Source organism: Salvelinus sp. IW2-2015, linkage group LG18 (genome assembly GCF_002910315.2).
Source record: "Salvelinus sp. IW2-2015 linkage group LG18, ASM291031v2, whole genome shotgun sequence".
Taxonomy (NCBI): domain Eukaryota; kingdom Metazoa; phylum Chordata; class Actinopteri; order Salmoniformes; family Salmonidae; genus Salvelinus; species Salvelinus sp. IW2-2015.
In genome coordinates, this window is record NC_036858.1 from 11097171 (window position 1) to 11124176 (window position 27006).

A 27006-nucleotide genomic window follows, 5' to 3' on the forward strand; every position below is an offset into this window, starting at 1 on the left:
GACAGGTCAGGGAGTAACAGGGAGGACAGGTCAGGGAGTAACAGGGAGGACATGTCAGGGAGTAACAGGGAGCACAGGTCAGGGAGTAACAGGGAGGACAGGTCAGGGAGTAACAGGGATGATATGTCAAGGAGTAACAGGGAGGACAGGTCAGGGAGTAACAGGGATGATATGTCAAGGAATAACAGGGAGGACAGGTCAGGGAGTAACAGGGAGGACATGTCAATATAACAGCGTGAATAAAAATACAACACAACCCAAACAGTTGCTGCTCTCTTTTTTTCCCAGGAAGAAGAAAAAGGCATAAAAGAAAAAGCTGAGCTCAATGCAGGCATGCTGATAAAAAAACAAAGTTCAGCCCAGAGAAGTAAGAAAGAAGAACAGAAGCCCACCACAAGACAAAGCTAAAGCAACTGGCTAGGTAGGAGTAGTATCAACTGTTATTAAATGGGCACTCTGCGATTCAACAATACAAAGCATCCACCCTGCCACCGATTTTGTAAACAGCTGAGGGATGGGGCTGGAGAAATGTAACCCCTCTCAAATCCATGGACAGAGCTCTGGATACAAGGACTAACCATCAATGATATCAGAAACGTAGTTTTAACCATGTTTTGTGGAGATTCTGTTTTTGTTTACAATTACACTGTTTACAAACAAAGGAGAAAAACAAGTTTATATTTGGGGTTCTGATGGGGTACAACAGTTGAACTAAACTCATGAGGCATATATACGTTATATTCTTCAAAAATCAATGGGTATATATCAATCGCAGATTGCCCCTTTAAGGAAAAGGAAAGAAACCATGGGTCTCTTGCTGAGAGGATGATGCAGTACAATTAAGCAATAAGGCACAAGGGGGTGTGGTATATGGCCAATATACCTCGGCTAAAGGCTGTTCTTAGGCACGACGCATCCCCCGAGCTGCCTTATTGCTATTATAAACAGGTTACCAACGTAATTAGAGCAGTAAAAATAAATGTTTTGTCATACTCGTGGTATACGGTCTGATATACCACAGCTGTCGGCCAATCAGCATTCAGGGCTCGAACCACCCAGTTTATAATGACATGCCTCAAATGACATCCGCCACACTGACAACCCATTTGGGAGATAGGATAGAGATGGGAGCCACAGTTACCCCCTCTCTGAGAGGGGAGAAGAGTGAGAGTCTGTAGAGAGTGGAGTGTCTGAAGTCATGAGAGCTCAGTCTCTCCTCTGCCCTCGCCCTGATTCGGGCCAGGAGGAAGAGCTGCAACTGAACCTCCATTGCGGATCCTGATGCATAGTGCACTGCCATTACGGATCCACTAGAGCCACCTTGTTGCCGCCATATTTGCCCCAAAGAAAAGTTCAGGAACTGCAAGTACCCGAGTGTTTAGGCTCCCTCATGGAATGTGGACACACCCTGATGTTGTGGAAAAAATGGAACTGCAATGAGTCTAGGGTCTAGCTCCTCTTACTGCAGTATTACAGTARAGTAACACATGTTGAAATCAACAGAACAGTCATTGGAGACTTAAGGTGTCAAACGTGTAAACATGTTTGGTCCCAAATCAGAAAAAACAACGTCAAGAAAAAAGGTTGGTGGAGMGGTTTGTGAGAGAGGTGACCTCAAAGAATTAGAAGGAAAGGATGCTGGATGGGAGTCCCTGTACGGCGGAGCTACCGCTTACAGGAGGACCCTCTGTCTTACCGTATGGTATAGTACAGTCTATTACTGTATCCAGAAAGCCTTCTCTCAAATACCTCCTGTCCAAGCTCCATGACCTCTCCAATGCTCCTCCCTCCCTCATGTCCCAACACACCGCTGGCATTGGCCAGTGACCGCGCCAGTCATAGGACCTGCACCTCTACACCTCCACTACTGGCTGAGGAGATCGGGGGTGCTGGATGGGGACGCCATGGTGGGGGGTGGGGTGTATACAGTAAACTCTCACCCCGCTCCTTTTCAAGCTCCTATAACCCCCCCTCACCCAGATCTCAAATAACCTGCGCAGGGAGACAAGCCTGCCACGTCATCACCACCCAGCACCCCGCCCTGACTCACTTCTTGACGGCCTGGCGGTAGCTGTATCTCTGGCCCTCTGTGCGCTTGGAGCCTTTTCCTATACCGCTGCAGCCCACCGGCTCCTTGGTGCTGCTGCCCTGGGAGACCTGGCTGGCCTGGCTGGCCTGGCTGCTGTCCTGTAGTGTGGGGCTGGAGTGGGCGCGCTGCAGGCCATTGTCCTCCAGGATCTGGGCCTCGAATACGGACAAGTCATCCTCGCCGCAGCGGATCTTGGCCCGCAGTAGCATGGCGTAGGTACCATAGCGCGTTTTCTACATTACAGAAGAGGGAGGGGAGGGAGGCAGAGGGGGACAGAGGGAGAGGGAGAGGAAGAGGGGGAAGGGAAGGGAGAGAGAGAGAGAGGACTGAGAAAGTGAGCGAGGCAGAAATGCCGTGCTGCATAATTGCTTAACGCTTGACTTGATTCCAATTTCTTTATTTTCTTTTCCTGTAGCCTTTGAAAAGTTCACACACTGTCGCCTCGGGCTCACCTCAAACTCCAGGTACTCGTCCCGCTGGCGGTACTCCTCCAGCTCACGGCCTTTGACCTTTCGGTCTGGAGGATACGAGCGCAGCTCAGCCAGTTCAGTGGAGATGGCCCGGAACCGAGCCTCATGGGACTGGACCTGCTCCTCCTGTAAACACAGATACTTAGGGTCAGAGTTCACCACCCAGGTCACCAGAGGGCCATGTATTCTCTCCCAGCACATGATCATCACTAGTTTGACCTCTGTAGGCCTATACTTTATTTCTGAGATCATCGCGAGTTTTGTCCTTTAATCATCCTTGTGGAAATTTAAAATAATAGCATTTATTCATTCATTTTGAAGAGTGCCTTCAGGGATGTTTTCAATTATGGTAGTGATGTGGTATGGTAAATGTGATTGGTGATATGAGGACATGGTACGGAGGCGGGTACCTGTGACAGTTTGGAGGTGGAGCCTGGCAGCAGCGGTCGGGCAAATTTCTTCTGTGAACCAATGGCTGCAGGGAAGGGTGGTGCTGAGAACATGGCTGATACCGTGTTGATGCGCGTGATCCACGACTGCATTTGCTCCGCATTTCTATGGAGGACAAAACACACACATGTGTTTTGAGATCTTGTTGTACAAACACACGCACGCACGCACGCACACACCACACCCCACACATATCAATCCCTACTGCACAGAGCTAAACTAAGCCATCATAGTGATTATCATCACAGCTGCTGTATTGAAAAACGCTGCTTTGCTGTTGAGAAATAAATAATTGAGGGGCCAATTAATAGATGTTATCTACTAACGGGCCATTAGAGACCCCGGAGAGTAATCAGATGGAATCAGACGGTTTTGTCACAACTACCTGGACACTGGCTGAGAAATGAGAGAGAGGAAGAGAGGGTGGGAGGGAGGGAGAGAGAGAGGAAGAGAGAGAGATAGGGATGGAGAGAGGGAGCGAGATAGAGGGGGGGAGAAACAGAGGAAGAGAGAGAGGGTGAATAATAGAGGGTGAGAGGCAGGAAAGGAGAGAGGGGGGCGGGAGAGACAGAGAGTGAAGAAAGAGAGGGAGAGTGAGAGAGAGGAGGGAGAAAAGGAGGAAAGTGAGAGAGAGGAGGGAGAGAAAGGAAGGAAAGTGAGATGGAAGAGAAGAGAGACAGATCGAGAGAGAGAGAGGTATCTGGGACAGGCTGCAACTGGAGCAGAGCTGGTCCTCCTGGTGACTGGAACATGTGGCCACATCATGTGCCTCTGCATTCTAGATTTACCCCCCCTTCACCCCTCCTCTCACCAAACACACACACACACACACACACACACACACACACACACACACACACACACACACACACACCACACACACACACACACCACCACACACACACACACACACACACAACACAAACACACAACACACACACACGAGGAGGTAGCAACAGCCATGACTCGCTCGTGAGAAGGGGAGAGACTGGCCCAAGACAGCTAGTGGTCAAACAAGGAGACAAGAGGAGAGTGCCCTTGCAAAGTCAAGATCAGGTTTATTGACCGAGGCTGATGTAACATGAGTGGCACAGCGGTCTAAGGCAATGCATCTCAGTGCCAGAAGCGTCACTACAGATCCTGGTCGATTCCAGGCTGTATCACAACCAGCCGTGATTGGAAGTCCCATAGTGCGGCGCACAATTGGCCAGCGTCGTCCAGGTTTGGCGGGAAGGCCATCATTGTAAATAAGAATTTGTTTCTTAACTGACTTGCCTGGTTAATAAAAGTTCAATATAAATACAAAAATAAAAAGAAAAACCAGGGCAGATGTTAACAGAGGGCAGAGTTAACAGAGGGAGATGTTAACAGGGTAGATGTTAACCAAGGCAGATTTAAGAGAGGGTAGATGTTAACAGAGGGTAGATGTTAACAGAGGGTAGATGTTAACAGAGGGTAGATGTTAACAGAGGGCAGATGTTAACCGATGGCAGATGTTAACAGAGGGCAGATGTTAACCGAGGGCAGATGTTAACAGAGGGTAGATGTTAACAGGGCAGATGTTAACCGATGGCAGATGTTAACAGAGGGTAATGTTAACCGAGGGCAATGTTAAGGGCAGATGTTAACAGGGAAGATGTTAACCGATGGCAGATGTTAAGAGGTAGATGTTAACGCGATGGCAGATGTTAACCGATGGCAGATGTTAACAGAGGGTGATGTTAACCGATGGCAGATGTTAACAGGGCAGATGTTAACCGAGGGCATGTTAACAGAGGGCAGATGTTAACAGAGGGAAGATGTTAACAGAGGGCAGATGTTAACAGAGGGCAGATGTTAACAGAGGGCAGATGTTAACAGAGGGTAGATGTTAACAGAGGGCAGATGTTAAACGAGGGCAGATGTTAACAGAGAGTAGATGTTAACAGGGAAGATGTTAACCGATGGCAGATGTTAACAGAGGGTAGATGTTAACAGGGGTAGATGTTACAGAGGTAGATGTTAACAGAGGGTAGATGTTACAAGAGGGTATATGTTAACAGAGGGCAGATGTTAACCGATGGCAGATGTTACGAGGGCAGATGTTAACCGAGGGCAGATGTTAACAGAGGAGATGTTAAGGCAGATGTTACCGATGGCAGATGTTAACAGAGGGTAGATGTTCCGAGGGCAGATGTATACAGAGGGCAGATGTTAACGGGCAGATGTTAACAGAGGGAGATGTTAACAGAGCGTAGATGTTAACAGAGGGTAGATGTTAACCGTGGCAGATGTTAACCGAGGAAATGTTAACAGGGCAGATGTTAACCGAGCAGATGTTAACAGAGGGTAGATTTAACAGGGAAGATGTTAACGGGCAGATGTTAACAGGGGTAGTGTTACAGGAGATGTTAACGATGGATGTTAACAGAGGGTAGATGTTAACCGAGGGCAGATGTTAACAGGGCAGATGTTAACCGATGGCAGATGTTAACAGAGGGTAGATGTTAACAGAGGGTAGATGTTAACCGAGGGCAGAGTGTTAACGAGGGCAGATGTTAACAGAGGGCAGAGTGTTAACAGAGGGCAGATGTTAACAGAGGCAGCTGTTAACCGAGGGCAATGTTAACCGAGGGTAATGTTAACCGAGGGTAGATTAACCGAGGTAGATGTTACACGAGGGCAGATGTTACCGAGGTAGATGTTTAACCGAGGGCAGATTAACAGAGGGCAGATGTTAACAGAGAGCAGATGTTAACAGAGGGCAGATGTTAACAGAGGCAGATGTTAACAGAGGGTAGATGTTAACAGAGGGCATGTTAACAGAGGGAGATGTTAACAGAGGGCGATGTTAACGATGGCAGATGTTAACCGAGGGCAGATGTTAACCGAGGGAATGTTCGGGCAGATGTTAACAGAGGCAGATGTTAACAGAGGGCAGATGTTAACTGAGGGCAAGATGTTAACGAGGGCAGATATTAAAGAGGGCAGATGTTAACAGAGGCAGATGTTAACTGAGGGCAGATGTTAACAGAGGGCAGATGTTAACGAGGGAGATGTTAACAGAGGCAGATGTTAACAGAGGGCAGATGTTAACAGCTGGTTGGCAGATGTTAACAGAGGGCAGATGTTAACAGAGGGCAGATATTAACAGGAGGGCAGATGTTAACCGAGGAGATATTAACCGAGGGCAGATGTTAACAGAGGGCAGATGTTAACAGAGGGCAGATGTAACAGAGGCAGATGTTAACAGAGGGCAGATGTTAACAGAGGGCAGATGTTAAAGAGGGCAGATGTTAACTGAGGCAGATGTTAACAGAGGGCAGATATTAACAGAGGGGAGATGTTAACAGAGGGCAGATGTTAACAGAGGGCAGATGTTAACCTGAGGGCAGATGTTAACTGAGGGCAGATGTTAACCGAGGGCAGATATTAACCGAGGGCAGATGTTAACAGAGGGCAGATGTGTAACATGAGGGCAGATGTTAACAGAGGGCAGATGTTAACCGAGATGGACGAGATTTAACAGAGCATAGATGTAACGAGGCAGATGTTAACGCGAGGGCGATGTTAACGAGGGAGATGTTAACAGAGGTTAGATGTTAACCAAGGGCAGATGTTAACAGGGGTAGATGTTAACAGAGGGCAGATGTTAACAGAGGGTAGATGTTAACAGAGGGCAGATGTTAACAGAGGGCAGATGTTAACAGAGGGCAGATATTAACAGAGGGTCGATGTTAACCAAGGGCAGATGTTAACAGAGGGCAGATGTTAACAGAGGGTAGATGTTAACCAACGACAGATGTGTGCTGTGCAGGGAGCAGTTGCAGGTTATGGCTCCAAGCCAAATAATGAACCATCTCGCATTCAACTTATAGTGTGTAACCTGAACTCGTGAAAACAAGGGATGGCTCAATCTTACAGAGGAATGAGAGAAGAAGAGTGAAGCGAGGGATGGGACTCACGGTGCCTGGAAGAGGTAGACTCTCCAGTCGGCGGTGCGGAGGTAGAACACATTGGGTCTCTTGCTGTAGTCAGCAGCCCTCATCGCCAGAGAGTGGTGGATAGACACGGCGTTCTTCAGATCCTCGTCCGACAGCTGTTTATCTGGCCGGTACTCTCCCTGCATGGTCAAACAATGACAATCATCATAAAGTGTGATTACATCATGATATCTTCATTTACCATCGCAGTAGTTCTGACCACAGGGTAGTGTATTCAACCACCAGATGGTTCTTTGAGTACCGGTAATCTAATTGAGTTGTAATGTGAGAATGTCAAGCATCAGTAAGTTGCTAATGGATGTTATGGTGTGAAATTCCAGAAATKAAAAAACACAGCAATTGATTGTAGCCCTTTCCTGCAATCAAATGACCAAATCTCCCTCTAGTGGCCTCATGGGTGGAATGTTATTACTATCTTTTATAAATTCATAATTAATAAACATTCTTTTTAAAAACCTGCAGAAAATCCAGTGTTTCTATGTCAAACGGTTTTGTTATATTTCAGTCTTCTGTGATGTACATAAAGTGTAATATTGGGATGCAAACTCAAAATGTAATACATTTTAAGTCTATATCTGACATGGTACAGGTGTCTTCTTTTGTTTAAGCCCATATCCATGTTTGTCAGGTGTATACTTTTTATCAAAGTAGATTTGTTTAAGGCTATCAAGAAACACTCTGTGTGACCCTGATTTATCCCACTGCAGTAAAAGGTTAACTGAACCGTTGGTGATTGAATCAGGACAATCTAGAAGATAACTGTGTCCAGACCTCTCTTTTAGCAGGATGACTTGTTGATGGGATGTTACAGAACAAACCACACTAAGGAAATGGGTATTTTTGACACCCGAGTAGGTGCCTTGCCTCTGCCCAACTCAGACACGACCGTTGGACCAGAGAGCACTGCCAATAGACATACAGTACATAACATACATCATTGGCACAGCTGCGTCGCCATGGGACCGCCTCTGGTTGGGACCCTTGKTTCTGTTCAAAGTGGCCGAGTCACACACAAGTCCAAGAAGCTGGCAGGGCTGCCCGTAGCAAAGGCCAGGACCACTGGTCCAAATGGGTATAGACGGCAATGCCAGGTCTGAGGACTGCAGTCTGAAGGCACTGAACCAAGGACTCAACCTTTATGCATTACCTCATACTGATAATATCAACACCCAACAGGGTATGGAAAGCCATCCGGATGGCTGGAGAGTGAGATCTGTATTTCAGTGTGTTGTCAGTCAAAGATGGGTATACTTCCATGTGTATCACAAATGTTATTGTGTATGAGTATGTAACAAAGTAGGATTATCTTAGCAGTCTTTTTAGACTTACATTTTCAGGACATTTGGGGATTTTCTTTGGTGCAAAAACATATATAATGTCACTGAATACGAGTATGTAAAAAGTGAGTTGACTGAGCAGGCATTTATAGACTTTTCAGAATTTCGGGACAGTGAATGTGTTGCGAGTTTATAAAGTGAGACAGAAGTGACAGAAGTGTAGTCACACCTGCTCACCTTCTGCAGGTAGAGAATCAGCCCCTTCAGAATGCCATAGAACGTCTTCCATCCTCTCTTCCCACGCGGTGCTGAGATCAGGAGAATAGTTTGGTCAAAACATAGGTCACCTTCAAATGTCCATACTACCTTCACACCTATACATACTCAATACATTGCTTCATACTAAGTGGTAGGCAAGTATGGATGTTGGAACAGAGCCACAAAACTCTCATTGTTCCAAAGAAAGTTATACAATTTACTGTATATGGACGACAATAAGTATGCTGTAGCTGTTGCTAAAATAACAGCATAATGAGTAATAATAATAATAATAGTTTAAAAAATGGGACTTATATAGCGCATTTCAAGTACTCAAAGTCAGTTTACAAATGTAGAAATGAAAAMAAAACAAAAAAATAGCAGTCAAAACAAAACAAAAATATGAATATAAAGAGGGGTGGGCTTAACAAATAAACAGCGATAAGGATAAGGAGGGAATACAACACATACTATGAGGATTTATAGGGGGGGTCAGTCGGGGTTCAGACCAATAAGCTATAAATGTACAATATATCTATGGTTTTGACACGTACTTCTCTTGCCGTCTGAGTCGGCGTGCACCTTGCGCACCAGGAAGCCGTTCTTGTACAGCAGGGCTCCCGAGGGCTGGGCCATGACCACGAGGTGTTTCCCACCGCTGGCCATGCTCTTCATGTGTTTAGAGGTGGAGTCAGCCTGGTTGGTGTCCCCCAGCTCCGAGAAAGACTTCCGCATCTCCTCCTCATCGCTACGGCGACAACAAACAGAAGGATGAGCAACCTGGTTGCTGTTTTACCACACCTCATTAGCAACAGGTCAACCAATCACGTTCAACCAATCACTTTCCAGCTGTCTCCCTCTGTGACTGTCCATTTGAAGACAGAGATGAGAAAGAGTAGTTTCAATGGCCGAACACATACAGTTGAAGTCGGAAGTTTACATACACTTAGGTTGGAATCATTAAAACTTGCTTTTCAACCACTCCACAAATTTCTTGTTAACAAACTATAGTTTTGGTAAGTCAGTTAGGACCTCTACTTTGTGTATGACACAGGTCATTTTTCCAACAATTGTTTACAGACAGATTATTTCACTTAATCACAATTCCAGTGGGTCAGAAGTTTACATACACAAGTTGACTGTGCCTTTAAACAGCTTGGGAAATTCCAGAAAATTCTGTCATGGCTTTAGAAGCTTCTGATAGGATAATTGACATCATTTGAGTCAATTGGAGGTGTACCTGTGGATGTATTTCAAGGCCTAACTCAGTGCCTCTTTGCTTGACATCATGGGAAAATCAAAAGAAATCAGCCAAGACCTCAGAAAAAAAATTGTAGACCTCCACAAGTCTGGTTCATCCTTGGGAACAAAAATTTTTTTTGTTTTTTTTTTTTTTTTCTCTCAACAGACCACAGTCGTTGAGGGTAAAGCGGGTGTTCTGCAGGGTAGCTGGGATGGGGAAGGTAGACGGTTTGGGCGTAGTGTCGCATGCCTGACCCGTATCCAGTTGCACGGTCGGCGGTGCGATAGCGTACCCAGCGGTGGGAGGTCTCGTACGAATGGAACAATCGTAGGCTGCTGCGAAACGTGAATAGTGAGGAAGCTCATCCGTATGAGAAGATGGCCAGCGTTGACATTGTTCATACAGCTTTACAGCGGAGTCGGTCGAGTACCGTGTGAGGTATCGAGGTGGGCGACGGGTTGTGCTATGCTGTGCTGTATTATGGTATTGGGTGTATACAGAGAGGCAAATGTAGTGTAAGGAGTCTGATGTGATGGAGATGATATACGCTTGTGTAGTGTGATTCAGTAGGTAGGGATGGATGACGTGGAGTCTAGATATTGGGTGGATATGGGAGTGGAGGTGCGTGGTGTTTATGATGGGTGGTGTGCGGATGACCAGTGGTAGTGTTGTGGTGAAGTGGGTGGTGAAGGGCGTGGTGAGTAGACTCTGCGGTTACTCTGAGACAGTCATACGCAGTGTGTTGTCGAGGAGGAGAGAATGGATGGACGAGAGCTGAGGATGCGGTCTGTATTGAGCGTAGAGTTGTGATAGTGGGATGGCATGGAGGTAACGCTGCAGGTTACAGAAAGGGTAAGTCGAGTGGTCGCCACACGATACTTAGACGCGGGAGTCATGTGACGTTGCAGATTTGTTCTATGTATCCGTCAGCAGCGGTAGGAGGAGGATACTGGAGGACTCAGGGGTGGAAGAGTGGAGCGAGTACTTTGCTGCACTGAGCGGCTTGACGGGGGATACGGTAGGCTGGGCCGGAAGATATAGGGGCATTATGCTCGCCGCACAAACCGTGTTAGCCTGTCAGAGCGCACTAATGGATTTGGTCGCAACTGACGCCACATGGGACTCAGATAGAGTGGTTAACTTGTTTGTGTTGGAGAAATGTCCTCTGTGTACTGGGAGTGAACGAAAAATAATAGAGAGACTGTGTAGTGGGGTTCGGCATCATGACCGATCGCATCATGATGTTGTTGGGAGAGCTGTGGGGTGCGAGGGCATTCCTACAAAGATCAGATGAGCAGTGCATGTAGATCGAGGGGAAATATTGATTATGGTGGTGTTGATGATATTGAAGCTAGACATCTCAAGACATAAAGTCAGGAAGTTAAAGCTTGGTCACAAATAGGGTTCTACCAAAATGTGACAGAGTGAACTCCGGCCTGAAGCAATGACTTCTTCAAAAGTTGTGGCAAAAATGGCTTAAGGAAACAAAGTCAAGCGTATTCGGAGTGGCGATCACAAAAGCCGTGGACCTCACATCCTATAGAAATGTGTGGGCAGATACTGAAAAGCGCGTTGCCGGAGCGCAAGGGAGGCCGTACAAACCTGACTCAGTTACACCAGCTCTGTCAGGAGGAATGGGCCAAAATTCATCCAACTTATTGTGGGAAGCTTGTGGAAGGCTACCCGAAACATTTGACCCAAGTTAAACAATTTAAAGGCAATGCTACCAAATACMAATTGAGTGTATGTAAACTTCTGACCCACTGGGAATGTGATGAAAGAAATAAAAGCTGAAATAAATCATTCTCTCTCCTATTATTCTGACATTTCACATTCTTAAAATAAAGTGGTCATCCTAACTGACCTAATACAGGGAATTTTTACTCGGATTAAATGTCAGGAATTGTGAAAAACAGAGTTTAAATGTATGTAAACTTTCGACTTCAACTGTAGGTCATACAAACTCCTTCTTCACTGGTTGTATTGTGCTTTTTGTCATCTACCAAAAACACTGAAGTGAATTTTGTGGGCATAGCCTTGGTTATATAACATTTATACAAAGCACAATTCTACCTAGGGGGAACCTGAGTGAATGAAAATGTTTCTTCTTCTTCAAAGCCTTAATTCAGTTAATTCCCTCGCCCCTTCCCTCCTCGACCATGTCGTTGTGATTCCCTCCTGGTCTCCAGAGAACCAGTCCACTCTCCGAGATCAAAACACACTGCAGTGGAAGAGCGACACGATCAATCGCGTGGCAGCCTTGAGGTGAAAAACGAGGGCATTCTGTTTCACTAGGGACTTCCTATTTTTGAGACTAATTTCAGACTTGTCACTGGCTTTTTCAGTTTTGTTTTTCCCCATTGATCAAGAGAGGAACTGCTCCAGAACTGTGAAAAGTCATACTTTTCCCAAATGTGTAACTACCTCAAACAAAACAAATAAATGGGCTACAATTGATGTGTTATTACAGAACTAGAAAATGTCTGTGTGTATTAGTGCATGATGAAAATATAACTGTATCTTAGTATACAGTTGAGTGTAATTCTTATACCAATGGAGGCTGGTGGAGGGAGGGTGGCTTATTGTAATGGCTAAAATGTAATGATTGGAAAATGATCAAACACATCGTTTCCATTCCATTTGGTTTTCATGTGTTTGATGCCATTCCATGTGTTCCCTAACCATCATCCCTACCCTTACCCTAACTTTAACTATAACCCTTTACCTAACTAACCCTACCCGTAACCATTTAAAATGTCAACTTCAATGGGATAGGGACGTCCCAAGGTATCCCGGATAGCACGTTTTTTTGAGGCAGGTTCAAATGATGATCACTCTAGTCCCACTCAAAATGAAGATACTGTACTTAGTATAAGCCATGCACACCACATGTCCCCTTACTGATATGATAATCCTACAACCATGGTTGGGGTGTTGTTAACATATTTTCCCATGTGGGATGATCTGGACCTGAGGCAGCAGTTAAGAGGATGACTCATGTTAAAAGCGAAACCTTTCCTATAACGTTTCCCAATACTAGTCAGTCAATCCACCCAAAATCAGTCGAACCCAGTTTAAACGAGGACTACACTCGTTACCTCACCATGTGTAAAAGTTCACATTCAAAATAGACATGCAAACCACCATCAAAATGGCTTCCCTTGTAACCCTTTCAGAGTATGATATGAGTAACCAGCCGTATATAACAACAGTTAGCTCTACACGAGAGAGAGCATGATGGAGAGCTAGTGAGAGCTGATGAGCATGTGTCTCAGAGTTCTAGCCTGTTGCCTGGTAACTGCTGGTCTGTGTGAATCCCACTCTACACTGAGTCAAAATAAAAGGGAGAGAAAGAGAGAGAGAGAGGGAGAGAGAGAGAGAGAGAGAGAGAGAGAGCGAGAGAGAGAGAGAGAGCAAGAGAGAGAGAGAGAGCGAGAGAGAGAGAGCAAGGGGATGGATGGAAATGAGGGAGCGAGGGAGCTAAAAAGAGGAGAGAAAACAAAAGCCTAGAAAGACAAAGCTAAGATGAGCCATGTCCAATCAATTGAATTTACCACAGGTGGACTCCAATCAAGTTGTAGAAACATCAAGGATGATCAATGGAACCAGGATGCACCTGAGCTCAATTTCGAGTCTCATAGCAAAGGGTCTGAATACTTATGTAAAAAAGGTATTTCTGTTTTGTATTTGRAATACATTTGCAAAAATTTCAAAAAAACAGTTTTCACTTTGTCTTTATGGGGTATTGTATGTAAATTGATGAGGAAAACAWTTTATTTCATACATTTTAGAATAAGGCTGTAACGTAACAAAATGTTTAAAAAGGGAAGGGGTCTGAATACGTTCCGAATGCAATATATATTGAACAAAAAAATGAACACAACATACAACAATTTCAATGATTTTACTGAATTACAGCTCATATAAGGAAATCAGTCAATTGAGGAGCCATAGTAAAGAGGAGAGGAGAGGGGGATGGGGTTGTGGTGCGGAGGAGGAAGAGAGTGAACAGGTTGATTAGGTGTAGGTTTATTTGAACATCTTGCAGAAACATACGTACATCAAATATGATGTCATAACATAAAACACAAGTTCCCAAAGAACACAGTGCCCATGCTTCTTCAATGGAAGAAGTTTGGAACCACCAAGWCTCTTCCTAGAGCTGGTCACCTGGCCAAATTGAGCAATCGAGGGAGAAGGGCCTTGATCAGGGAGGTGACCAAGAACCGGATGGTCACTCTGACAGAGCTCCAGAGTTCCTCTGTGGAGATGGGAGAACCTTCCAGAAGGACAACCATCTCTGCAGCACTCCACCAATCAGGCCTTTATGGTGGAATGGCCAGACGGAAGACACTCCTCAGTAAAGGGCACATGACAGCCCACTTGGATTRTTCCAAAAGGAACCTGAAGAACTCAGACCATGAAAAACAAGATTCTCTGATCTGATGAAACCAAGATTGAACTGTTCGGCCTGAATACCAAGTGTCACGTCTGCAAAAAACCTGGCACAATCCCTACGGTGAAGCATGGTGGTGGCAGCATCATGCTGTAGGGAGGTATTTCAGTGGCAGGGACAGGGAGACTAGTCAGGAAAGAGGGAAAGATGAACGGAGCAAAGTACAGAGAGATCCTTGATGAAAACCTGCTTCACACTAACAAAATGTGGAAAAAGTCAAGGGGTATCAATACTTTTTAGTTTTTGCTATGACATGCACTGTCAACTGTTGGACCTTATATAGACAGGTGTGTGCCTTTCCAAATCACGTCCAATCAATTGAATTTACCACAGGTGGACTCCAATCAAGTTGTAGAAACATCAAGGATGATCAATGGAAACAGGATGCACCTGAGCTCAATTTCGAGTCTCATAGCAAAGGGTTGGAATACTTATGTAAAAAAGGTATTTCTGTTTTGTATATGTAATACATTTGCAAAAATGTCAAAAAAAATGTTTTTACTTTGTTATAATGGGGTATTGTATGTAGATTGGTGAGGAAAACATTTTATTTCATACATTTTAGAATAAGGCTGTAACGTAACAACATGTTTAAAAAGGGAAGGGGTCTGAATACTTTCCGAATGTACTGTATACTGAACAAAAATATAAACGCAACATGTAAAGTGTTGGTCCCATATTTCATGAGCTGAAATAAAAGATCAGAAATGTTCCATATGCACAAAAAACGTATTTCTCTCATATTTTCTGTACAAATTTGATTACATCCCTGATAGGGACCATTTCTTCTTTGCCAAGATAATCCATCCAGGTGTGGCATATCAAGAAGCTGATTAAACAGCATGATCATTACACAGGTGCACCTTGTGCTGGGGACAATAAAAGGCCACTATAAAATGTGCAGTTTTGTCACACAACACAATGCCATAGATGTCTCAAGTTTTGAGGGAGCGTGCAATTGGTATGCTGACTGCAGGAATGTCCACCAGAGCTGTTGCCAGATAATTAACTGTTAAAGGTTGTCAGTACGTCCAACCGGTCTCAAAACCACGTCAGCCCAGGACCTCCACATCCGGCTTTACCTGCAGGATCGTCTGAGACCAGCCACCCAGACAGCTGATTAATCTGAGAAGTTTTTCTATTTGTAACAGAGGCCTTTTGTGGGGGAAAAAATCATTCTGATTGGCTGGGCCTGGCTCCCCAGTGGGTGGGCTGTGCCCCTGCCCAGTCATGTGCAGTCCATAGATTAGGGGCTAATGAGTTAATTTCAATTGACTGTCTTCTAATATGAACTGTAATTCAGTAAAATTGTTGAAATTGTTCCATGTTGCATTTATATTTTTGTTCATTATACAGTATTTATAATAACGTATAAAAAAAACATTTGTTTTTGTTGTTGGACATAAGACTGTAAAATCACCAGGAAATCAGCTCAAAGTTATTTTAATTTCTGAAATCTGTTCCCAAGTATTCCCACGCATAGATAGAGAGGCATATGTGATCATGTCCCAATATAATCAAGGTTTGAAATGATTCTGTTTTTGTCAAATACTATACTGTATGTGTTTGGGATTCTTGCGGTCAATTTGCAGTGTACCAAATATATATATATATATATATATATATATATATATATATATATCTGGCCCCCCGACCGTCCGCCCAAGGGAAAATTGTCCCACGGCTAAATGTAATTGGGGACCTCTACGATAGAGTATTGCCTTAAACCCCTTAGATTATGCGGTCTCTGTGTAGGGTAGAAACTAGTGCAGAGGATTTGTGTGGCTATGCAGGAGCCCTTTGAAGGTCTTGACTGTAGGTTCATCATGCCTGCTCTCCAGAGATGGGAGTGAGTTGCAGGGCATGCCAATGACGCAGCAGATTCGTCTCTGAATGCCTTCTAAGTCCTCAGAGAGACACTTTGGAAGGCCAGGCCACACTGGCGAGGCATACTCCATGATTGGGACGGATGAAGGTCAAGTATATCTGCAGTAGGACTTCAGTTGGGAGGCCAGCTTGTCTTGCTTCACTTAGGTAGTAGATCCTTGGTTGAAGCTTTTTTAGGTTATACCGGACATGCTCGTCCCAGTACAGGTCAGCTGACATCATCACACCTATCCGTCGGAAAAACTCCTCCTCAACTGGGAGGCAGTTTACAGGTGGAAAAGACTTGTCAGCCAGCAGCCTTTCTGAAGCTGATGAGCATATCCGTAGTTTTCTTTTCGTTCACATACAGGCAGTTGGTTTTTCCCCACTCAGCCACTGCATTGACAGCTGCTTGTGTTTGGCCAGGTAGATTGCCAGGAAACAACTCTATGAGTGTGAGGTCATCAGCACAATTGACAGGATGGATGCTGATTGGAAGGCTGGAGTCTAGGGTGTTCATGCATAGCACAAACAGTAGAGGAGAGAGCACACCACCCTGGGGAACTCCAGCTGGGACTGGCTGTGAGTTAGAATGGTATGTTCTCCACCTCACCATCTGCTTGCAGTTATCCAGGTAGCTCTTGAGGTCTTAGGCTGGGAATGTGTGAAGACATTGCTGCACAGCAAGCTAACGGTAACATACACRTRTTTATACAAAAGTATGTGGACACCCCTTCAAATGAGTGGATTRGGCTATTTCAGCCACACCCGTTGCTGGGAGGTGTATAAAATCGAGCACACAGCCATGCAATCTCCATAGACAAACATTTGCAGTAGAATGGCCCATACCGAAGAGCTCAGTGACTTTCAACGCATAGGATCCCACCTTTCCAACAAGTCAGTTCATCAAACGTCTGCCCTGGCAGAGTTGCCCCGGTCAACTGTAAGTGCTGTTAATGTTAAGTGGAAATATCTAGGAGCAACAACGGCTCAGCTGCCACACAACGAACAGGACCGCTGAGTCTGTCCTCGGTTGCAACACTCACTACCGAGTTCCAAACTGCCTCTGGAAGAAATGCAGCACAAGAACTGTTCGTCGGGAGCTTCAGGAAATGGGTTTTCATGGCCGAGCAGCCGCACACAAGCCTAAGTTCACCATGTGAAATGCCAAGCGTCGGCTGGTGTGGTATAAAGTTCATCACCAATGGACTCTGGAGTAGTGGAAACGCATTCTCTGGAGTGATGAATCACGCTTCACCATCTGGCAGTCCGACGGACAAATATSGGTATTACGGATGCCAGGAGAATGCTACCTGCTTCAACGCATAGTGCTAATTGTAAAGTTTGGTGGAGGAGGAATAATGGTCAGGGGCTGTTTTTCATGGTTCGGGCTAGGCCCCTTAGTTCCAGTGAAGGGAAATCTTAATGCTACAGCATACAATTACATTCTAGACGATTCTGTGCTTCTAACAGTTTGGGGAAGGCCCTTTCCTGTTTCAGCATGACAATGCCCCCGTGCACAAAGCGAGGTCCATACAGAGTTGTTTGTCGAGATCGGTGTGGAAGAACTTGACTGGCCTGCACAGAGCCCTGAACTGAACCCCATCAAACACCTTTGGGATGAATTGGAACAACGACTGCGAGCCAGGCCTAATCGTCTAACATCAGTGCCGGACCTCACTAACGCTCTTGTGGCTATATCGAAGCAAGTCCCCGCAGCAATGTTCCAACATATAGTGGAAAACCTTCCCAGAAGAGTGGAGACTGTTAAAGCAGCAAAGGYMGGACCAACTCCATATTAATACGCATGATTTTGGAATGAGATGTTCGACAAGCAGGTGTCCACATACTTTTGGTCATGTAGTGTAACACAATAGTCTTGTCATACCTGTGACACTTCCCATTAAAACACACATGACACCTGTCACCTGTCACTGACCGTATACAGTTGTGGTCATGTGAAATATGTGTACTATGAATAGGGCACCTGATGCAGAGCAGAGGTAATCACAACGCCTGACGTAGATTACCGTGACGATAGAAAGCATTTCAGCCATGATATCCGAATAATCCTTATCGTAACCAAAATCATCATCATGCAAATGAGGTGCGTAGCTTTAGGTACTATTTGCATGGTCCCTTATAAACAAATACATCATTGAAACGGGACTGGTATATTGGTATTATTATGATAACGTTGTATGAGGTGGTGTCTCTTTTGTAATGCCAGTGAAATAGGTTCTTCTTATCTCTTTTTTCTAACGGGCGATAAAAGCTAGCAGGATAGGAAACAATGGAAGACATGATGATTAGAGCCAATAATGGAGGAGAGCAAGATTAGCAGAATAGAAGGAATAATAGAGCAGATCTCTCTCTCTCTCTCTCTCTCTCTCTCTCTCTCTCTCTCTCTCTCTCTCTCTTCTCTCTCTCTCTCTCTCTCTCTCTCTCTCTCTCTCTCTCCTCTCTCTCTCTCTCTCTCTCTCTCTCTCTCTCTCTCTCTCTCTCTCTCTCTCTCTCTCTCTCTCTCTCTCTCTCTCTCTCTCTCTCTCTCTCTCTCTCTCTCTCTCTCTCTCTCTCTCTCTTCTCTCCTCTCTCTCTCTCTCTCTCTTCCTCTCTCTCTCTCTCTCCTCCTCTCTTTCTCTCTCTCTCTCTCTCTCTCTTCTCTCCTCTCTCTCTTCTCTCTCTCCCTCTCTCTCTCTCTCTCTCTCTCTCTCTCTCTCTCTCTCTCTTGTGTGTGTCCTAAACATGACTAGTCTATCCTCAGCCTCTTGTCCCCAGCATCATGGCCATGTATTTTAATTGGGTGTCTGTTTCTGTGGAGATGTTTGAACTGGATTGCCTCTCTCTCTGTGGATCTGTTCCCAGACCTGTTCCTCTGACCACTTTTCAGTCAGCTGCTCTGGGAGTGCTGCTATTTTTGGGAAGGTAGTGGGAGGCTGTGGTCACACCTTTGTACAGGATGCAATGAGGACCCTTTCATTGGAATGATAGGTGTGTGTGTGTGAGTGTGTCGTCAGAAGTGTGTGATTGTGCTTGCACCGGAACACAGAGGCAAGAGCAGAACGGTCGCTATGTAGCTGTAGCCATGGTGCTGTAACTATGGCAACAAAGCTTGGAAAGCCAGAGACTTAATTGGCATCTCTGAAGCACAGTGAGCTGAGATCCAGAATAGCAACCCTTGACACACAAATGTTTCCATCACAACCTGACAACATGCACGTCATTAATAAGGATGCTATCGAATCAACCAATACTCTTCACTATCCAAATACTATGCGTGTGTATGGACTCTAGGTGAACTGTGTGTGTGTGGACTCTGAGTGAAGTATGTTTCTGTGTGTTTCTCTCTGTGTGTGTGTGTGTGTGTGTGTGTCAGAACATACACTTAAATGCACAAATACTGTATATACTGTTGATAACAAGGCATTAAAGTGGAACTCACATTGTCCATTGAAGCTTCTCATTCTTGATTGAGTTGTACAGGGCCTGTGGAAGAAAAATCCATTAGATAATAATGACGAAATAGTACACAGATTCACCTGGGAGAAACAAATGGTTGAATCCATCAATCAATAAACTACTCAGTCAGAAAGCCAGTTAACCAATCAATCATTTGTCTCCTCCTTCCTTTCAGGAATCCTCTTTAGGGCAAACACGACCGTTGACCTAAACTCATGCACCATTTCTATGTTATATTCTTCAAGAATCAATGGGTAGACATCATTAATGTATAAGTCCAAAAATGTATGTAGCAACTGCTGATTGCCCCTTTAAGGGGAGTCTATGGAATAACACAGCAGGCAAAATGGGATTTGAAGAAAAAGGCTGCAGTTTCTGTGTGCACCCTCGTTGATAAATACAACAGGCTTTTGGAGTCCCCGCGTTTCGCTTCGCTTTCCTATTAATCTCCTGTGACAGCCAAGCCATTTAGACATTCCTATTCAAATCCAGCCCCTTTTAGTGACAATGGGATATGCTAGCGGAATATGATCTACCGTTTAGCACTGAGGTTCTGTGAAAGGAGTTTAGAGGAAGAGGAGTGCAGAGCTATCAGCCCCTGATGGTGAATTCAGAGCAAGGCCTAGAAGGGACTGACGGACAACTGTGACAGCTGACGCGATGGAGAGGACTCTAGCAGGAAGTACATCATCCCCACGTCCCTCCCAGATCCTCTGAAGTCTGGGAAAATATACAATGCTGTTTTCATAAGGAGATGGGACAAATGGCTGTACAAGGTAGTAAGTCTTATCTGCCATTGAAATCAGTCTGAGGTTATTTATTTTCACATTTTGTATGATTAAGAAACTGATTCTGATGATATTCTTCTACACCTGCATTGCTTGCTGTTTGGGGTTTTAGGCTGGGTTTCTGTACAGCACTTCGAGATATTAGCTGATGTACGAAGGGCTATATAAAATAAACTTGATTTGATTTGATATTCAATTCGATCGAGTTGATTGACAGTTAGTGTTGGGTTTCACTGACTGTTCTAGACATAATATTGAGGTGTGGTTTCTCAGGCAAACCCATTGAAATGAACAATGTGTTTGATGCAGTGTATCCATTCAAACTAATGTCCTACGTTTCCTATTAAACAGGCACTAATTGAAATACGTCTGAATATTCATGAGCAGCCAGACCTTTTTGGATTTTAGGTTCTGGGCTCAAATGTCCCCTTGCTATGGAGACGTGCTGTATAAAAATCGAGACTCATGAATATTCAGCGCAGATAAGGGCCATCTTCGTGGAAAGCCGGCGTTGGCCCATTTCAAAGTCTAATTTCGATGCACTCCCTTTTGTAGCACAGAAGTCTTCAGCATCAAATCCGGGGGTGAATTTGTGAACCCGAAAAACAGATGGATTGATCTACTGTTGCTAGTAGCAACAGCAATTATAGCCATAGTGGCTCATTGAGAAATGTCATTAACTTGAGATTCATGGTCAGATTTGAGTCAATTATTGGTTTCTACATATAGACGCTCAAATGTAATTACAAATCCTGTTAATATTTGACTCCGATTGGAAAACCAGGCAAACTGACCCGAAAGCACAACATTAAACATGAGAGTAAGTCGTATAGCTGAGACATACAGGGGGTCCATAATTATTGGCATTACAGTAGTAGTACATTGGAAGGAAATCAAGCTGAGAGAGACAGATGTTAATATACACGTTACACTGGTCCTGACTGCCAAGGAGTCGGTGGAGGGGAGTATAAAGTAATGGAGGTGTGGGGGTGAGGGGGGGGGAGTTCATGTGGGAATAAGTGAGATGTATGGGGAGGCCCTGTCAGAACCATAAGAGGGGGAGAGAGAGGGGGAGGACAGGGTGTAGAGGCGTAATCAGTGTCACTGGGAGCAGTCGGCCTCATTCAGATCAGGATGAATGTTCGTCACCTTCACCTACGCGCTCCGTCAGCGTCCCACGGCACCCGGACAGCGAATGAGAGTCAGCCTTGAGGGCTGGTGTTACCACCGGTTACTACACACAACATGCGGTAGCCTAGATTACGGAAGGGCCTGTCAGCCTGGTAATTACCCAATCTGCAATCTACTCAACTCACAAATTATTCACAACCCTATAAAAGTCATATATAAATGTATGAATCTGTGGATGTACAAGGTTGCATTGTCTTTGGTTGACAGACAAAAATGTCCCTAAATTACAAACACCGACAGTGCTAGGCATGGCATTTTACAGTGCGTTGACATGACAGCGATAAACAATGTCATCAGAAATAAGAAAGTGCTTGAAACACAACCCCACTTTAACACATGCAAACACAACCAAAGTGCTGAATTAAGTGTCGAACAGTGAAACGCAGCAGGTCGTGCTATGTTAGTCGGTGTCTTACCCGGGTGGCACATTGTACCTTCTTCCTCTTGCGGGCCTGCGGGTGGTTCTGTCCGTCTTGGGCCTTGCCCAGCAGGTCTGGGAACATAAGGGGCTTGAGGGAGCGCGAGCGGGGCGTACGGGGGTAGCGGAAAGGGTCAATCATCCGGAAGTCTCGGCCATAGCGGACCGAGCACAGGGAGCGCGAGCGCAGGCGCCCCGCCGAGTGCAGGCTGTTCACGCCGATCATGGCCCCCCCTGAGGGTAATGTTACACAGCAGGACTAGATAGGCCAATCAGAGAAAGGTACACACTACACACAGCCAAGCGATAGTTCCAGATACACCCAGATTTCGTCTTTCTGTTCAGAGAGCTGTACAGTAGGGCATGGCCAAGAACATGAGGGAAAAGGTGTCTGTCTGTCTGTCTGTCAGTCTGTCTTGGCAGCTCTTAAGTACAGTGATGAGACTGAGGGCCAAGCAGTTGAGTGACAGTTCATAGAGGGCCGTCTGTCGCAGGAAACTGTCACTCACGGCGTCCCCGAGAGCATCAAACTGTGGTACACACTCTCTCACACACACACACACACACACACACTCATTAGGTAATCTGGAATCTGATCAAATAATGGATGATCGGACAGTTCATCTATAAAACATAGTATGGCAATTCCTTCATTGCCACTCAATGTCACACTGACATTTTGGATTGAATGTATTTCCCAAGCGACACCGTCCACAGGTGGGCGTATCAGGTGATCAGTTAACACTGTTCTTGGATCAGATCCTCATTGAATTGATCCTCCAGGAGGTTTAATAATAGTCCTACCGGTCCTATTGGGAAAAGACAGTAGAATCTCTCCAACTGTTCCCTTGACAGCTGTTGGCTAAGCAGGCCCTCTGTCCCCCTTCTGCCCAGCTTAAACAGTATGCCGGGCTGTGCCTCCAAAAATGGTAATTGGCCAACTTTTAACCAGTGGCGTAACTGTGGGTGACAGATACTTACATTCACTCCCGTTGACACACCCTCACGTTGACAGACACACTCACTCACGATGACACACACACAGATGGTGCGCAACACTTGCAGAGGTGTGAAAGGACAGCCAGCATGAAACAGATGGGTGCCAAGGGCAGAAACAAGGAGGTAAAAAGCACAGAGGCTCGCATAAATAGAAACACAAACACACACATAGAAACGCACACACACACACACAACGTAAAGAGTCCACATAGGACTCCTCCCACTTCTCGAGCAGGGATCCCAAATAGCACTCTCGATTGCGTCACTTGCCCCCAAAACACAAACAAAAAGTAATGAAGAAACAGGAGAAGAATTGAAGGAACTGTCTAACTAGACCAACGTCCAGTTAAAAAGAGAAGAGAGGAACAAGATACCGTAGGACTGCCTGGTTCAGTCTACCCAGTAGAGTTAAAGGGGGCTATGTTATATCCTGTTGCTCCCAGTGTAAGATGGAAGATGAACACCTTTTTGTCCGTCACCCAGAATGATGGAGGGATGACTACCCCTCTATTTTAGGAGATCAGCGTCCGTCCATCTGTCCGGGTCCCTTGTCGGCATCTACTCCTTCTTTGATCCCTCACTTCTTTGAGCCCTCACTTCTTTGATCCCTCAATTCTTTTATCACCTTCTCCTTGTTCTTCAATGTTCCAAATCTCTCCCCATTGTGCCCTCTGGAGGGGGGGGGGGTTAGAGAAAAGCTTGTCCTCCTGCTGTTGTCTTTCCCTCCTTGTTTCTCTCTGTCTTTCAGTCGTCTATCTTTTTGGTTCTGTGTCGGAGAGCTGCTGGAATCGTACTGAGGAGAGAGACCTGACGGCAACTGTGTATGTGCTCTCTTCTCTATATGAGCCCCTCCCTCTATCCATCCCCTCCCTCTCTCTCGCTCGCTCTCTCTGTCTGTCGGCAGCGAATCACAGACTTCCAACTCCCTCCTCCAGTCACACACACATACTCACACGCGCAGCACACACACACACTCACGAGCGCAGCACACACGCACTCCTCAATATTCTTTGAATGGTGATTAGCATTCGGTGCTTGTCTCCTCAGTGAGGTGGTGGAGAGAGCGGTGGGAATCAGCAGGAACATGTGTTTATGCACGTGTGTGTGTGTTATTTTGTGTGTGTGTGTGTGTGTGTGTGATATCTTGTGTGTGCTTTTTTTTTCTTCTCTCAAATCAAATTTTATTCGTCACATGCTTCGTAAACAACAGGTGTGGACTAACAGTGAAATGCTTACCTACGGGCCCTTCCCAACAATGCAGAGAGCAACAACTAAACAAAAATCCATAACTTCAACCCATAATGAACAAGCTCAAACCAGCCCACACGTGAGCAACAAGCGCGTTTAACATTCGAGACAACCGCTATTGAACGACGGACAAAACATCCCAAAACAAAATGCAGTAGCACCATTTCTAAAAGCATATTTGCTGTGCTCCTGTTCTTTCAGTCAAGGCCTTCGCCTGCATGAATGATTAGGTTGGAGTTCGAACCCTTCCCCAAGAGCAACTCAGCTACAATCGCACACCTGAAACCCTATCACCAATGCTAGAAAACAGGATTTGCATGTAAGCCATGGTCAGGGAAGAAACATGATAGAGGAGATAGAGGAGAAAAATTTGCCCAGGTCAGCAACCTGGGATGAGAAGAGCCATGAAGGAAGAGGACTAGCCTCCGGAACAACTTGTCAGGTAGAATCGTTGACTTAAAGGGGCAATCTGCTACATACATTTTTGGACTTAGAAATGAATGATATATACCCATTGATTTGTGTAGAATATAACTTAGAAATACCTCATGAGCTTAGTTCAACTGTCGTACCCCATCAGAASCCCAAATATAAGCGCGGCTTGTAAACACAGTAAACGTAAACAAACACTATGTAGCCTCAAAACACGGGTTAAAACTATCATTTTGATATCATGGGATGGTCAGTCCTTGTATCCATAGCTGTGTCTATCAATTTGCGTGTGGTTACAGTTCTCAAGCTCCATCCCTCAGCTTTTTACCGAAACAGGGGGCGGCTTTGTTATTGTTTCAACTGCTGATTGCCACATTACGAATCAATAAGAGGGACGAGAGAACAGGATTAATCACACAATCTACAGCCATCGGGCTGACAAGAGATATAATGAGGGTGTCACTCACGCAGCTCGTGATTCATCGATATGACCGCAAGACTGAAACCACTCAGGTTTCCACGCCGAGAGGCTAGACAATGGAGCTAGATCTATTCTCCGTATGCGAATGAGCAGCGGTCCAAAAAAACACCACCGACAAGATAGACTACAGGGAAGTGGGAGGGTCAGAATGGACAGAGAGAACAGGGCAACAACTTAGATCCAATGAGATAATGCTTTGTCCAACATATATGCATTACACCTGCCAGTGCCTTGTGTGACCTTATCAAAGTCTGCGGTCGGAACTGAGAGGTCCAGTTCAAACGCAAGTTGACATGAGTCTTGTCCTTGAGCCAGAACTGAGCGATTTCRGCTAGACAGGCCAACTGTAAAGTCAAAATTGGCTAAAATGTAAAAATTCATGAACATGTAAGGTTAGGGTTAGGTATTAGGGTTAACAGTGTGGTAAAGGTTAGGTTTAAGGTTATCAGATGTTATGACGTTGTGGCTGTGCCAGCTATTGACCACACTGCAGAGCTGCCTCCAGAACAAGATTCGTGACGAAAAACGCTAAACCTGCCAAACATGTTATCTGCTCTCTCTCTCGCTCTCTCTTCTCTCTCTCTCTCTCTCTCTCTCTCTCTCTCTCTCTCTCTCTCTCTCTTCTCTCTCTCCTCTCTCTCTCTTCTCGTCTCTCTCTCTCTTCCTCTCTCTCTCTCCTCTCTCCCTCTCCTCTCTCTCTCTCTCTCTCTCTCTCTCTCTCTCTCTCTCTCCCTCTCTCTCTCTCTCTCTCTCTCTCTCTCTCTTCTCTCTTCTCTCCTCTCTCTCTCTCTCTCTCTCTCTCTCTCTCTCTCCTCTCTCTCTCTCTCTCTCTCTCACTCTCTCATTATGTTCACTTGTGGGGGAGCCGGGTGGGGTGCACTCTACACCCCACGACTCTGCTAATTAAGCAGCGCTAGCACCAGACATGAACCTCTTTTCCCTCAGCCCAGACTGGAAGGCTGGCACCCAGCAGCATGGCATAAGATATGCTGGCCTGTGTGAATGGCTTCCAGAGCTTTTGGGTACACACACACAGCCAAATGTAGACGCAAAAGCACAGCCCACCCTAAAAATTCCACAGAGGTGAAAAGARAGTAAAGTATTCAGACCCCTTGACTTTTTTCTAATTTTGTTAGGTTACAGCCTTGTTCTAAAATTGATTAAATCGTWTCCCCCCTCATCAATCTACACAAAATACCCCATAATGACAAAGCAAAAACAGGTTTTTATACATTTTTGCAAATGTATTAAACATTTAAAACCAAAATATCACATTTACATAAGTACTCAGCCCCTTTACTCTGTTGAAGCACCTTTGGCAGCGTTTACAACCTTGAGTCTTCTTGGGTATGACGCTACAAGCTTGGCACACCTGTATTTGCAGAGTTTTTCCCATTCCTCTCTGCAGATCCTCTCAAGCTCGGTCAGGTTGGATGGGGAGCGTCGCTACACAGCTATTTTCAGGTCTCTCCAGAGATGTTCAATCAGGTTCAAATCCGGACTCTGGCTGGGCCACTCAAGGACATTAAGAGACTTGTCTGTGTGCTTAGCTGTGTCATTGTCCTGTTGGAAGGTGAACCTTCGCCCCAGTCTGAGGTCCTGAGCACTCTGGAGCAGGTTTTCATCAAGGATCTCTCTGTACTTTACTCTGTTCATCTTTGCCTCGATCCTGACTAGTCTCCCAGTCCATGCCACTGAAAAACATCCCACAGCACGATGTTGCCACCACCCACAGCATGATGCTGCCACCACCATGGTTCACCGTAGGGAAGGGTACCAAAACATTTCTGCAGCATCGAAGGTCCCCAAGAGGGCAAGCTTACAGTAGATACCTGGCCCTGCTGGCCTTTGACCTCTGCACAGTGACACACTGGCTTGGGCTAACAGCCAACAAATTA

General features: G+C 45.4%; 1 protein-coding gene across 3 annotated transcripts in view; it reads right to left on the bottom strand.

The window, feature by feature from the left end:
* LOC111977346 (PH and SEC7 domain-containing protein 1-like) overlaps nt 1-27006 on the bottom strand; it is a 56970-nt gene that overhangs the window by 3127 nt on the left and 26837 nt on the right. For 2 of the 3 annotated variants that reach the window (XM_024006727.2, XM_024006728.2), the window contains 7 exons: nt 19535-19578; nt 9082-9275; nt 8507-8577; nt 6954-7111; nt 2970-3114; nt 2542-2685; nt 1-2322 (listed from right to left, as the gene is read on the bottom strand). The exon at nt 1-2322 is cut by the window's left edge and continues 3127 nt beyond it. In XM_024006727.2, coding sequence (XP_023862495.1) covers nt 2047-2322; nt 2542-2685; nt 2970-3114; nt 6954-7111; nt 8507-8577; nt 9082-9275; nt 19535-19578 — 1032 coding nt within the window. In that variant the 3' untranslated portion in view covers nt 1-2046. Of the gene's footprint in view, nt 2323-2541; nt 2686-2969; nt 3115-6953; nt 7112-8506; nt 8578-9081; nt 9276-19534; nt 19579-21946; nt 23743-27006 lie in introns of those variants that run through there. The other variant, XM_070448321.1, reaches the window with a different exon arrangement.